The sequence below is a fragment of the Antrostomus carolinensis genome, unplaced genomic scaffold (assembly GCF_000700745.2).
Source record: "Antrostomus carolinensis isolate BGI_N321 unplaced genomic scaffold, ASM70074v2 scaffold28912, whole genome shotgun sequence".
NCBI lineage: Eukaryota > Metazoa > Chordata > Aves > Caprimulgiformes > Caprimulgidae > Antrostomus > Antrostomus carolinensis.
Window position 1 is genome coordinate 12,746 of NW_010298046.1, and position 14,895 is coordinate 27,640.

At 37.3% G+C, this 14,895-nt stretch overlaps 1 protein-coding gene across 1 annotated transcript in view; it reads right to left on the reverse strand.

Moving 5' to 3' along the window:
* Positions 1–325: 325 nt before the first annotated feature.
* VWA3A (von Willebrand factor A domain containing 3A) overlaps positions 326–14,895 on the reverse strand; it is a 29,741-nt gene continuing 15,171 nt past the window's right edge. Inside the window, exons 20-32 of the mRNA XM_029083575.1 lie at positions 13,831–13,989; positions 12,298–12,388; positions 11,290–11,400; positions 10,593–10,690; positions 10,289–10,441; positions 9,729–9,837; positions 8,844–8,988; positions 8,243–8,387; positions 7,024–7,175; positions 5,974–6,100; positions 5,267–5,364; positions 3,944–4,007; positions 326–400 (exon numbers count right to left, since the gene is read on the reverse strand). Of these exons, the coding sequence (XP_028939408.1) occupies positions 326–400; positions 3,944–4,007; positions 5,267–5,364; positions 5,974–6,100; positions 7,024–7,175; positions 8,243–8,387; positions 8,844–8,988; positions 9,729–9,837; positions 10,289–10,441; positions 10,593–10,690; positions 11,290–11,400; positions 12,298–12,388; positions 13,831–13,989 (1,527 nt within the window). The remainder of the gene's footprint in view (positions 401–3,943; positions 4,008–5,266; positions 5,365–5,973; positions 6,101–7,023; positions 7,176–8,242; positions 8,388–8,843; positions 8,989–9,728; positions 9,838–10,288; positions 10,442–10,592; positions 10,691–11,289; positions 11,401–12,297; positions 12,389–13,830; positions 13,990–14,895) is intronic.

Below are 14,895 nucleotides of genomic sequence, written 5' to 3' on the forward strand. Positions count from 1 at the left end.
GGGTGCTCACCTCTGCCGGCCCCGCCTGCCCGAGCGGCGGCACCTTCCCGCACACGCACCACCCCGGGTTCCTTGGGGTCCCGCAGCACCCCCGGGTCCCGCTCATCCCGCAGCACCTCTGCACCCCACTGCACTACCAGGCTCCCACAGCACCCCTGGGCTCCCACAGCCCCACGTGTCCCACTCATCTTGCAGCATCTTTGGAATCCCACAGTCTTCCTGGGATATTGCTCATCCCACAGCATCCCACAGCATCCCTGGGTTCCCACAGCATCCCTGGGAGCCCACGGCATCCCTGGGAGCCCACAGCATCCTATGGTGGCTCTTACCTCCATGTGTCTCCATACAGCTGTGACCACTGCAGGAAAGCATCCTGTCGGCAGCGAGGGCTCCATCCACACTGGGATACCCGTTGAATAGGTTGTTCAGGATAAACACAGTTTCTTGGTTACTGGTTGGAGAGTCGGTGGTGGGACATGGCTCAGAGAGATGCAGAGCATCAGAAATACCTGCAAAACGGCAGGAATCCCCAAAGAGGAAACATAATAATGAACAAACAGGCACTAAGGTCCCTGTCCTTCTGAGCTGGCACTGGGTCTCCAACCGCCTCCGTGGTCACTCGTGCCTGGGAGGATGTGAAAAGGGTCAGGAGCCGCAGAATTTCTGAGTTGCCCATCCCAGGCAAAAATTAAACTTTGAACACGTTTACCTCTTCCGTTAGAGCTGTGCCATGTCTGAATGGTCAGATTAAATTTTAATCACTTAAAGACACACTTGCAATTATGTTAGAGCATCAGTAACTCGAACAATAGCCGGCTTAATCGAAGACTCAGTAACGACTGACAGAAATGACACAGCTGGCTATTCCAAACTGATAGTAAGTTGTCTTAAAACTTCAAATACTGGATCTGTAATAATGATAAAGCAACTGAATGAAGCCAGTTAGCATTAATCGGTACTGTTATAACAGTGATGTAAAAACCATCTTACCTGAAATAACAAATCAGAGGTTTGGCATTACAGGACTGGAGTGGTGCGACTGCCTGGGGACTTGCAGCCACAAAGCCAGCGAATTCCTTCGTTAGTCCTTACTGAGGAGTATCCAAAAAAAGGCTGCATTTCTCACTGGGCTGCAGTCAACTGCCCCATGTCTCTTCCAAAAAGTGTTGGTGTAATCTGGGATGCAGTCCTGAGCTATTAGTCTAGTAAAAGTAATGTATGAAAGATTCATAAATAGCTAATTTAAAGCACATCAAATGTTTGCATAGTTAAATGCTGGGCAGTAACTTTATACTCGTGGTTTTCTATTCTTCATTTCCAGAGAAGCAAGGTTTACGCAGCACCTCCTGCAGTGCTTGTCTGTCAGTCAGCTGCACTGCTGCATTGATACATTGTGAATTTAACTGGTTTTAATCCAACTTGACTAAGTGGATAAAGGTCTCATATATACTGAGTTTCTTTAAGTTTCCTGACAAGAGGTACTCAGGAATAGGAGAGAGGGCTGAGCAGTGCACCTGCTAAGGGAAGATGTACAGTGTGAGCTCAGTTTGCATGGACAAGGACAATCTCCAAATGCAAATCCATAAGAGACCACGCTTTACTGCTTTAACTTCATGCAGAACTATTTATTGAAAGAAAAAAAAAATAGAGAGTGAAACAAATCTTTGCTCACATAAACTGCAGTGGTAACTGTGGTTTACTCACACATTTTCCTGTCACTGTGTATTGCCTTTTACCTATAGTATTTTACTCTTGTAGGGTTGCTGTAAGCTCTCCTGTGTACCCTGTAAACTTAAAGATACGAGAGTCTCCATAAACTTACTTGTCTTAAAAATCCTGTAAAATGGTAACACAAAGGCAGAATAAATACAGAGTGGAGATAATCACATGGCAGAGCTTTTTGGTCACTCTCTTCTGTGACCCACCCTGGCAAGTTCAGCTCTCCTGATCGCTGGGGGGTGCAAGAGAGGGAGCAGCTGCTCCCTGGTGAGAGCAAAGCTGGTCCCAGAGAAAATCCTTGCGACAGGCAGCCTTATGAAACTTCATCTGGGCTACACATGGTATGTGAACATGTAGCACACGTAGCACGTGTGGCTCAGGTAGTACAATCCACCCAAGAAGCAGCTGATGTAAGTCTTAAGAAGGGGAAGAAGAGAGCAGTTGGATCCTCACTCAGGTCTTACTGCCTGGCTTCCCTGCTCACCCCGAAATTCGCAGAACAAACAGGGTGGGTCAGCGCTGACCCAGGATTACAGGTAGCATGGTGTGGCTTCATTTACAAGGCAAGGCAGAAACAGCTTGCTGAACTCCAAGGTCTTATGTGCCCTCCCTCCCCCTTCCCACATGCTCCTTAAAACCAGTATTTGGTTCAGTTATTATTTATTAGTGCAATGAAATGATATTATTTAATTTACAAACATACATAACATACAGCCTTTAAAAATTTCTATTAGCTATATTGAAAAATATCCTCTACTTATGTTTAGACTTTGGAGAGTTCAGGGCTTGATTTGAGTCCTGCAAAGTCAGCAAGTCGAGTAAGTCAGCAGCACTTATCATCTGTAACTTCTTTTCTCTTGCCAGAAGTTCAGAGACAACAAAGAACACCTTTCCTCTTTCTGCTTGAAGCTGGAAGCCTTAAGCACACTCTGAAAAGAAGCAAGCTAGTGGTACCACTTCAAACCCCTTCAGGGTCTTCTCTTCCTCTAAAATTTAATCCTACAAGTCAAGCACATGAACAGTTTTTAAAATACAATTAAAAATATATAAACTGCATAGGCTCACCATCACCCTTGACAAAATGGTAATGGAAAGCCAATATAAATTAACTTGATTAACTTTGAATTTTCTTTATTTACATGTTTAATCACGCTACAATGCTATGTACTGTCTGAAGTACATTAACAGGAATGTCCTCCTAAATGCTTCACAAGCAATACAGTTTACCTTGGAATACTGAAAGACAGAGGTGGTTGTAGAACACTAGCCTCTGCCTCTACATGCCTGCAACAACTTTCTTGCTCCTAGAGGATGGTTACATACCTGTTTTCTCTCCAAGCATCTCTCTTTACTGATCAGCCCTTATATGCTGAATTCTGCACATACCTGAGCAGGTTCCATTCTCCATGAAGCAAGCATTCTTAAGCAGTAAGTCTGACTGGATATTTTTTTTCCTTCTCTTTGACTGACTGGGCAATGTTTGTAAACCAAAATACAAACTACAGCTAGAGAAACATGGATTTAAAAAGAGTCTCACTATGTATTTGCCTTACCCAATTCCTTGATGAATACCTTGTCAGGCCTAAGTTCTCTAGTGCAACTCCCTGTAGTTGTCTACATGTCCACTTTTTCCCCCTCAAACAGCTCTGTGACAAATGTTTCTGTCTTGTTTAACCCTGAGAAAGCATTTCTATCAGCAATTTATTTTTCTGTAATTTTTACTTTGCCAATTTAAAAGCAGCAGGTTTGCTCCGTGAGAGATTTAGTTTGTCCAGCTGCCCCTCCCACAACTTTGTAACAACAGGCCAGTGTTTGCTGTGGCTGACCATTAGTGGGGTCTTTTCTCAGTCAGCCTTGTTCATCAACTGATAAATCACACTGCCCATGTAGCAATTGTTATTACAGCCATTACATCTGGTCCTGACCCTCTACTGTGCTTAGCTGTTTACTCTTATGAAGGGCTAAACCATTAAGAACTACAAATACACAACTGCCTTGTTTCTTTCACCCCAAATATAGTTCTCTTTGAACTGGACTTCCTGTATATTAGGTTATACTGTGGACTAACTCAGCTAAGAACTAAAATCATTACAAATGTTTTCAGCTTTGGAAAATGTCACTGCTGAAAATGAAAACATTTTACATTAGGCTTATGAAACATTATCCTTCTATTGAGATATATGAACTATATACAAATTCTGATCTATTTGTGCTGACTATTTACCTGAGCACTTTTTTTAAGACCAGAGTTGTCCTTTTGGTTTATATTCCATTTTTGTAGTAATAACCTGTTCGAAAGAAAAACAGAACCCAAAGAATTAGAGCAGCTTTTCACACATACATATAGTAGCTTTGTATCTCTATTTATCCATGTCTCCGTGTGACAGAAAAGGAAGTATAATGAATTTTAAACTTCTTTGCATGAACTTTTGCCCACTATTATTATTGAAATGGTACTTTCTGGTTCTGGTCTGGCAGTTGGGAAGCATAACAATAAAGAAACATAAGGATCAATACAATTTAACTGTCCTTCACTCCAGTTCTAGGCAGGTATCAAAGCTAGCTCTGAATGATACCAGAAGCAGCAGGGAATGGTGTGCCACCTAAGCCAGTTCAGTTTACTGAGATACAGATGGCATGCTGGGATACCTCTGCCTGGCGTCACATCGTACTGTTATCTCACTGTTCACAGAAAAGGGAAAAAGAAACTCAATGTTGAGGGAGGAAGCTGAAGAGAAGACAAGGAAGAGAAAAAAAAAAAAATTGAGACAAACCTGAAGAGTGTTTGCAGAACATTCTTTGGGAGGAGAATGATTCTGTCACATCCTCAGTAAATCAGGAAATGTAAGAAGAGTGAAGAGGAAGGCTTAGGGAATCTTCCCAGAAAAAGCTAGTAGAAACTCTGCAGGTCTTCAGAGGCAAAGAGAAAGGGAGATTGACGGTAACTTTAGAAGTAAGTGGGTTGAGATGAGATTGATTGAGAACAGAAGAAAGACCTCACATTATTCCATGCAGAGAACATAATTCTAGCAGACAAAAGAATAGATGATGATGCAGTTAGAGAAGTCAGGATGAGGCAGAACAGAAGGAGCCCATAAAGATTTTCGAAAATAGAAGTAAATTGTATTTCTGAGTAAGAAGTCATACCAAAGGAAGAGGGACTAAAAAGAACATTGCATCACATTAACAAGGGTCAATTTTCTCTTTTAATAATATTTATGAAGAGAAATACATTGATTTGGCAGCTGAAAGAACTCAGTAAGTAGAGGAACAACTAATGTAATTTCTTATTGACATAAGAAATGGAGGGACAACAGCAGCCCTGAAGTTTAACACAGTTGTAATCTTCTCAGATCTGTTACTATGATGGTAGCTAGTTGTGTAAGACCTTAAAACTAAATCCCTAAATAAGTCATTTTCCAAGCCTCAAAAAACCACTGAAGTTGACAGTACGAGGAAAGAAACAGCAATTCTTTTTTAGCAATATTCTTACCTTCCTTTCACGAAATAAAAACCAATTATTAAAAGATTCTTGATAAATACTCACCTCAAAGATTTTGCCTGATTTAAGAAACTTCTAGCTTTTGCTACTTCTTGAGTAAGTTTCTTTAAATCATCTCCTTCAAAGTAAGGGAAAACTGGATCCTTAAAACAGAATTAAAATATTGTACTTTAACCTGCACCTATTTATTATTTTCAATTTCTACCAACTTACTTAACTGACTAAGCTCTAAAATTCCTTACTCCTCTCTACTTGCAGAGAAGGTCTTGGTCTTACAAAGGGAGAGAAAAGCAACTCTGGATTGAATATGATTCTGTTCACTAATGTTATTTTTCTGCTGTGGCAATCCCTGAGGTCTCCTGCTGGAGCATTAACATGCTAAACACTGTATAAGGATTTTACGATTACATGAATGAAATACAAGATAGTAAGGATTAGAAGGCACAGTAAAAGCTAAATTTAGCTTAAAAACCACAGTGTCCAGATACAAGAGTTTTTTTTTTGCTTCTCTTTCAAAAGCTATATTGCATTGTATACTTCTCTCATGGGTTTGGTCACCTGACCAAGGCAGCTAGCAGAGAAGCAAAGAATAATAAGATTTTTCCTTTCGGTTTCAATGTGAAGTATCTTAGGAGTCCTGTATTAATTTTTCGTATTCTTTTTTCTTTTTTAAATGCAGTTTGACTACTAATAAAGAACTAAGTTGAAATTAAACAAAATCAAAACCAACAAAATCAGTCCATTTAACATACATCATCATCATCAAGCACCTCTGTCAACATTCGGTGTGCTGCCAATTGTCCATCCACATCTCCGAAACTGCAATGGTAGCGCCCTCCTGTTTGGGAAGCAAGCTTCTTCAGAAATTGATTAGCTCCTCTGTTAACAACAAAGTAGTAAGTTACTTATTAGAATTATTTCTCTGAAAGCAACAGCAATACAAGAATTTCTAAAAATTCCTCAAAAATATTACATCAAAACAGTTTGGAGGACATGACTATAAACTTCTGTATCATTTCTAAGTGTCAATTGCTAATGAAAAATATAGACTGCTTAACTGTCACAGCCTCCAAAGACAGGCTATTTTTTATTGACAAGAGGTTCAATGTAGCAAAAGAACAACAACAAAAAACTTAAGCAAAAAAAATCCACAGGCCAGGGTGGCACTTAAAGGGCTGTAGTATTTTAGACAGGGGAAGAAATCCAAAAGTTGGGAGACTCCATAAAGGGAAGGAACATTTTGTGCATGCCCCATATTTCATTCTCTTGCCTAAGCCTCTATTACTTGCCATTGTCCAACAAGAACCATTGGGTAACTGGCACAATTGCTACTGTATTCTTATTGCAAGTGTGCTAAATCACACACTTTTACTGACATTTATACATCATTTTAGAATCCTGTCTCCCAAGCACTAGTATTGCAAAGTCAAAAATAGTCATACATCCATTAATTTCAAGTAAGCTGCAAGGATTGATTCCATTCTAGAACTGGACACTAAAATCTCCACAACTACCTAGATTTCTTTGAAAGGAAGCAGCAGATTTTGTTTCAGAGTAACTCGTCATCACAAGTGACATCTTTCTCCCCTATAAGCAGATTTTCTTAACAGACAGTTATTGTCTACTGACCAGTTAACCAAATGATGTACAAATAAATTAACTCAAAATATTCATAATACCTATATTATATATATAATACTGGTGTTCAGTGAACTGAGCACGTCTTGATAACACAGGCTTTTGACAATAAATAAACTAGTAATTTTAAAGATTTTTTGTTGCTTTTGTAAAGTATCATATACCTGTCTGTACAGCTAAAAGAAATGGTGTGGATTTTAGTATCTTGTTTCTTTCTCAATCTTTCAATTTCTTTCAAAATCAGACTGCAACTGGTGTCTGGTTTTCCATCAGTCAATACATACAATGCCTCTATACCTTTGAAACAGAAAGCCTTCTGAAAAGCAGAAAATAAGCTTAAGTAATTAGTACATTTAAATGAAAAGTTATACTTAAGAATTAAACATTATTCCAATGATTTAAGATAGTTTTATATTTACCATATCATTAATCAACTTAGTATTATCTTTTCCTTTTCACTAAGTATGAAAGAGATCAAGGATATACATTTGAAAAATAAACAAGCAGATAATTTGTAGCATAAGACAATATATTCATAAGCAGGGTATCACCAAAAACTGACTCACTGAAACAAGCAAATTAACTGGTTTTGGAGAACTGGATAACAGAAGATTTTTACATCACATTTTGTGGGAGAAAAAGATGCTTAATGTCTGAAAAGGAGGCTCACTAGGACTTGGCCTTTTTATATTACCAAAACTTGCTACGATAATTGACTTGGTGGGCATTTTTGTAATACAGACATGCCTTATAGTTCTACTGGACTTGATTAAAGATTAATTCCATAATATTTATAAGGAGATTCTGTAAGGGTGTCTGGAAGAAGAATCATTCATTTAAGGCAACATTTATTTTTTTTATTCAAATTTTAAATATAATGAAATTGCAAATCCTTTCACTTTCTGTTTTAAATTATTTTTATTAGTTAATGTTTACACTGAGATTTTTTATAGGAGAAAAGCTTCTTCACCTGTTACTGAAGTTCAAGAACTGTACTCAATACCCACGTGATTCCAACAAACACTGCTTCTTCAAAATCCCTGTTTGGCTCAGAGCAAATACCCTGCAGTCACAGTTGTACATGAGCATCATTTTGAGCAACTGGCTATTTTTTCTCTCCTTTCTCTTCTTTGAACATAAATATTAATATAACTATGATATTTCACATTTTTCTTTAACTAAGTATAAGGAATGAATTCCAGTATCTGTGAGCCCCAGGGACAGAAACAGTGGCTTGATTGCAGATCTGTTCAGTGTTTTGCATATAAAAATGTTGTATGCATTGACCAAATAATTTTCCTAAAATATTATCAGTCGGATGGGAGTGTTTTATCAACACAAGTCATGATGCCTTCTCCAAAATGTGGTATGCAGTTTACTAACCTGTAAAGCCATAAGGATGCATGTATTACCATGAGCATGGAATTTGGATGCCCACTGCACAGCATCATGACATGTTTCATCAGTTGCCTCTACAAGACACTCCTTCCAACTCTCTGTATTTTCTGCAAATCTCAGCAGGTTAAACCTGAGGAGAAAGATGGCCCACAACATTTAACCCTAACCAATACCATCAGTCCCTTCAGATAAGCCAGTTTTGAAATAAATAAACAAAAACCCAAACCCAGTAGGAAAAAAAAATAAAAAAAGCTCCCAAGAGCCTGCTGTTGGATTAAGGTCTTCAGCTTGGGAAGAGTCAGAAAGCGTATTTCACTCTGCATGAACAGAACATCTCTTAGAACGCTGAGCACAAAAGGATAAACAGCATCAGCCTATGGCAAATGAGGCTCAAATCTTAGAGCTAAAAATTAAAAGTTGGTTAAAAAGAACAGAAAAAGCGGTTCATGTCACATGTGTATTATGCACTTACATACAGTAACTACTTGTATTTGTTTCAGTACTGTATTATTTGTAATTATTAAGTAATCTCATTACACAATAATAAGTAGTGCAGATTTCAGTCTTTATCAGTACTTCATCATACCTGACTTCATTTTTTCTCAGCTGTTCCCAGATAAGGGAGGTAAGTTCTTTCATTATATGTGGCAAATATGGGTCCATGGAACCAGATGTATCAATCAAAACACAGACATTTGCTTCTAAAATGGTACCAAACAATCTTCGGCTTCCTGGGACAGAAGATTAAAACTAATTAGGTGTCATTACATAGACTTATTTTATTGAACACACTATTTCATTGAGCATGCTGTAAAATCTTCAGCCTTCAGGGTTTATTCTGGGCACATTTCTACATAATAAATTATAATCTGTGTGCCAACTAGGTAGTTCAAAGGTTAATAATAGAAAAGTCCTCTGCCATTTAAAATCTAACACTGTCAACCATTAATTAATAGTCAATTGTAGCAACTTGCATTAAACAGTTTATAGCTCCTACTTTACAATCCAGCAAAAGAATTAAACTGTTTCCCAACAAAGATCTCTATGAGCAACAGAGGGATCAAAATACTTTTCACCAGCGACGATGCTTAATTTCTAATAGGGCACATTCTTTTCAAAAGAAACAGAAAAGCTCATTTTGCTTTTAGATGTTACTGTATATAGTCTGTTGTTAGAAAGCTTCTGACACCAGGAACCTTTTATTCATGAACACAACATACAAAAAGGAAAAACTTACATCACAGCCCTTATTATTTCACAGCGAGCTAGATGTTTATCAGCTACACAGATGCTAACTTCTCTTGTATTCTTGTATTCATAAAAATACACTTTAAAACTTCAATGAAACACAAAACGAATGACCTTTATTCATATTCGAGTTCCAGATTTATGTCCAAATTTTTTCTACTGGAAATAGTAGACAAAACATGTTTAAGTTGTGCTTTATAGAAAAACAGATGCACATCAATACCTGACAGAAGCCACTGTATCCTTTCTATATAGCGCTGCAACACTTTCTGCAGTTGTTCAGTGTAGATTTCCAGTTCTCTAGGTTGAAACTGCAGATGTTTCACAACCCCCTGGAAAAATTCAGTTTGTACATCTTACTTCAGGAGATGTGACCTCAGTTGCTACACATACAATGTCTGCATTAGAAATCAGGGAGATTAGGTTTTTCGACTGTACCTCTATGAAATACTGTAAGAAAATTTCTGCAACTCTTTTGATGTTAAATAACTGGTTTACTCAAATTAGGAAAGCCGAGTTCTCATCTCAGCCAGTTGTGCTGTGCAACAAAACTATATATTTTTGATATAAAACTATATAATTTGACTGGACAAGTGCATCTGTTGCGTTATTTCTGACAGTTTTACAGATAGAGCTTTCTAATAGAAGAGTGACTTGGAAAGAACAGGGAAGAGTGGAAGGAACATCACACTAGCAAGCCACAAACATTGATCAACATGCATTGTCTTAAACAAATACAAAGCCTTTCAGTGATGTAGGCTTATGACATCTGCAAAAGCTTACATTGATTTCTGTGCTAGGGAAGATAGCGCAGTATTTTGCCGACACTTTCTTGTGCAGAGACTCGACAGTTTTCTTTTGGTGAGTACAGCCTGGACCAAACATCAGTCTGGGCAATTCCAGTTTAAGCTTTTTGATACTGTACTTGGTCAGCCACTTGTAAGTCAAACAAATGGAGCAATTGGTTGTTAGTAAATATTAGAACAGTTTAAATAATAATACATTGTACGGAATCACAATTAACATGTTCGTATTCATTCATATGGATAATTCTAAAATGGCAATTTATTAGTAAGGAGCAAAATACCTCTTTGCTTGAACAGATTTCCTCTTTTTTTGGCAATGTAACAGAGGGAACAGCCTTTCTAATGCACATTATCTTTGGATACTTTCGATATACTGTACCTAGTTAAGAAAATGAACAAAGTCATATTGGGAGCCCTAGATTTAAATCATAGCCCTTTGGAATCATATATGACTGCTAATAAAAAAAACCCCAACCAAACCACAAAGAAAAAAAATCCCCCAAACCCACATAATAGCATTTCATACACAATTCCACACTTGAAAAAAAAAGCAAAGTTTCTATATATCATAGTACTTAAAAATAATTTTTAGAAATTGTTACCTTCAAAAAATTCCAAACCAAATCTTCTGTAATAATGTAAACCATGATGACAGTTTCTTAGAGCATCTTTGACCAAAAGATCCCAAAGGACTTAACAAAAACAAAAAAACCCACCACCCAGAACACCCCAATAAGAAAAGCACCCCCAAAAAAAACCAAAACAAAAAGAGCCAAAAAGAGCAAAACCCTTCCATCCCCACCAAAAAACCCCCCAAACATAAAATAAAAAACCCCCCACCATTATGTGGTAAGTGAAACTCAATTCCTCTCACTCTTTAAAGCACACTGATTATCAATGACTTAACATCCTCACAGCTTTATAATAAAAATGCTGATAATAAAAAGGCTTCACCCATCATATCCCGGTAACACGTACCCACATTCCTTCCTTTGTCAGTGTAAAATACTGACACAGAAAACTCCGGCTGCTTCCTTGGTTTATGCTTTCTTTTATTCTCAGTCTGAGGCCATTCTTTCATTGGTTGTGCTACAAATTAAAAATAATAATAATAATAAAAAAGTTGACTTACTTCAGCTAGATAAAACTCTTACATGCAACCCTGTTCTTCAGTTCATAATTTCCTATTACCACAATTATAAATAATTTTCTTAGACACAGGTTAAGAAAAATCCGTATTATAGAACTACTTATACTACTTTCATAGAAATGGAACCAAAACCTTTACAAATTTATAAGTTACCATCAGGAAGAATGTCACAGGGCATAATCTGAAAAGATTAGGGGTTTAGAATAAGCATAATATTTGTTGAAAAAGCCAATTAACATTGTACAAAGCACCTCACATGCAAATATGAATCCAGATTTGCAAGTACTGCTACATATCAACAATCTAATTTCAATAATTCAGTAGATGTAAAGACTCAAATTTAATGCAAAGAAAATTGAATTTGCAGATTTGAGCAAAGATATAAAGGAAAAATATAAGAAAATTACAAAAATGAAGGAGAAAGGAATTGGACTTCAAGGGACCAACAGTGACTACAATCAGTTTAAGAGCTGTTTCATATACCAAGAGCAGTTGCAAGAGTCAGCACTTCAGATAACCTGACATTTGTCTTGTAATTTTCCTTTATTACTAGATCATAAATAAATCAAATGGAACAGCCTATTAATTACAATGGGATTAGCAGAAATATACATAACTAGCTACTACTAACTATTGAACTAATAACATAATAAATCTCTGAATTGTTAAGCTTTTGGAAAAAAAATGGAGTATGAATTGAAAAATCAAGAGAAGTGAGGTTCTAATTACAGCTTCAGGCATGGGAAAAAGTGGGGCTCTACTTTCCACCACACACATTTAACATTTCCTGATACAGGACAGAAACTGAAGAGAGAAAGCCCCTAATCCATACAGACCTGGTGGAATTTCCGCTTTGGCACTAGTAGGACGCCATGCCTGTACTCTTACGGAAGCATTTCCCTCTGCACCATGGTTGTCTTTAATATACTATGACCACATATAATAAAAAAAAAATAATTAAAAGGTGTTTCAGTTGAATCATAACTGCATTATTCAAAACTGGAACTATCCTTCATTATTCTCTAATTCCTGTTTTACTCTGGCTCTTCTGACAAGTCAGCAGATTGCTATGACAGCTTGTTAATTTGCCATTTCTTGCTAGGTTAAGTAACTCTAATTGCTCTGTTTTAATTATCTTGCCACTAATATCTAAAGGCAGATGAGCTTGGACCATTTTTGCCACTTGAGGAGCAGTCTAGAATGGTAATGGCACTGTTTTATAGAATATAGTATATAGTATTTTCCTCTGAGATTTACTGAATACTGGAAACCTAGCACCGACAACAGTAATTGTTCCTTTAGGTATGGCTCAACCCTCTAGGGGCTGAGCAGTCTGTTAAACAACACAAACAATTGCTTAACCCTATGGTAGGATCAGACTTTTGCTGTGACACAGAGCCTTCAAGTAACTGACATCTAATTCAACACACAGCTCTCCTGTAAATATCACCAGACATCTACGGACAAATCTGTATAAGTTTTCTACAAGTCTAATCCCTGTAAATCTATGCTATGCAGTCATATCTCTGAGTGATTACTTTTTCCTGCGTTTGTGAAGAGGTGTTGAGAATATACTGGTTTTGGTAAAATAGCCTGGAAGACCTGTTTGAGCAAAGGTCTTTGCAACATGAACGCACCTACACTTCAGAGTGACATTCCCATTTCAAAGATGAGACCTGAAAATTCCAGGTCAAAAGTTAAGTGCATCCTCTGCAATAGGAAGTTCTGTATCTAGTCATTTATACACCAAAGTGGTGAGCACTGGCACTGGCCATTTATGTACATTACAGATTTGCACACCCACTCAAAACAGATGCACACACAGTCAAAATTAACAAGGAAAACATTAACAAAATCCCCAAGGACTCGGTCATGTAACCCCATGGAAATAAGCACAGCGGGCAGGAAAAAAATCCTGAATCCTATTTCTTATTTTATGCTGGCTCTCTGTGTGGCCAAAGACTCTGCTACTCATCTGCAGCTGTCTCATCTGTAAATGAGCAGAATACCATAAAATTCAGTACTTGCTACAAGGACTTGTAAAACATATGTAATTTGGTAAATCACATTTCTGTTCCGCTTTTGTTTTCATTAAACACTCATTTTTTAAGGTCAGAGGAGGGATTATTCAGGCAATTTTAGACACTATAATGTGGTTCCATTATAATTAATTACTTAGCAGGAGTTAGTAAGATGCACTTTTTCGTTTGTGTAGCATTTTGAATGCAAATTCAGAGTATTACACAGCGCTGTTTTAATTCCTTCAAATCTTCAGCCTGAGCACTTCTCTTGCAAAGATCAGCACCTGATAGTTGGGTAGGATGTCTAATTAATACACATAGCATCTTAAAAATGGGACCATTTCACACCATTCTAGCCAGACTCAGAGCTGTGGGTTTAGGAAATGGCAACTTCTGTGGCCTTCTTTTCTCTTTTTTCACAGGCACATTTGAGTCTCCTTCTGGTATAAATGGATTAACAGACGGATTTACTGAACGTTGCTTCAAGGATTCCACTAGGAATGCACACTGAAATGGAAGTTCAGATCGTTTAGTAATTCATATACGTGAAACTTAAGTAAATGACATTTCAAAGACAGGCATTCTGTATTTATTACTTCAATAATAAATAAAAGTCATACCAAACTTATTAATCCGGTAATGTTTAACACCTGTAACAGAACAGAAACTCCTTTGTGCTGTGCTTGTTTAAATACATACCAAGGAAATCCTCCCCACTCTGAGCAAACATGCTAAAAGAAAAGGCAACAGTAGGCATACCGAGACCAGAACAAATTGGAAGATGATGAAACAAATATATGCAACTATTAAATGATAAGAGAATATTTTAAGATCCCACTGAATATCCACCAACTCTTATTTTTAAAATACTTCTGTGACTCAGACTTGCATGCAACAAGGTGCTCAGACCTGTGGACATATATCTCACTGCATGTATCATTCTAATCACACTTTTGTGCAAAACAACAACCGTACTGCCAGGCTGGCTACACTGCCTCGGTCGTTTTGTTAGATATCTCTGGAAAAAGTCACGAGTGTGAAATATGGAGAGATACGGTCTAGTTCTACACCTTTAGTACACTTCAGAAAATAATTGTTTTAGAATTGAACAAAGGTGTTGTGCCAACGACAACCCCTCCCCTCCACTGTGACTTACAGGAACATGTATTATATAATACATATAATTTTAAAATATGTACTTTTTTTTAATATATATATGTATATGTATATATATAAAACAAACAATTCTACTTTAGAAGAATTCATCATATGATTGGCAACAAAAAGGAGAATTACTTAAATTGTAAACTCCTTGTATCTGATAAGGAATCATGGCCACTCCAATATCAGCCCACGCAGTGTTATTGTACAACTGCCTCCTAGTCCATATTTACCCTATGGTGACTATTCTCA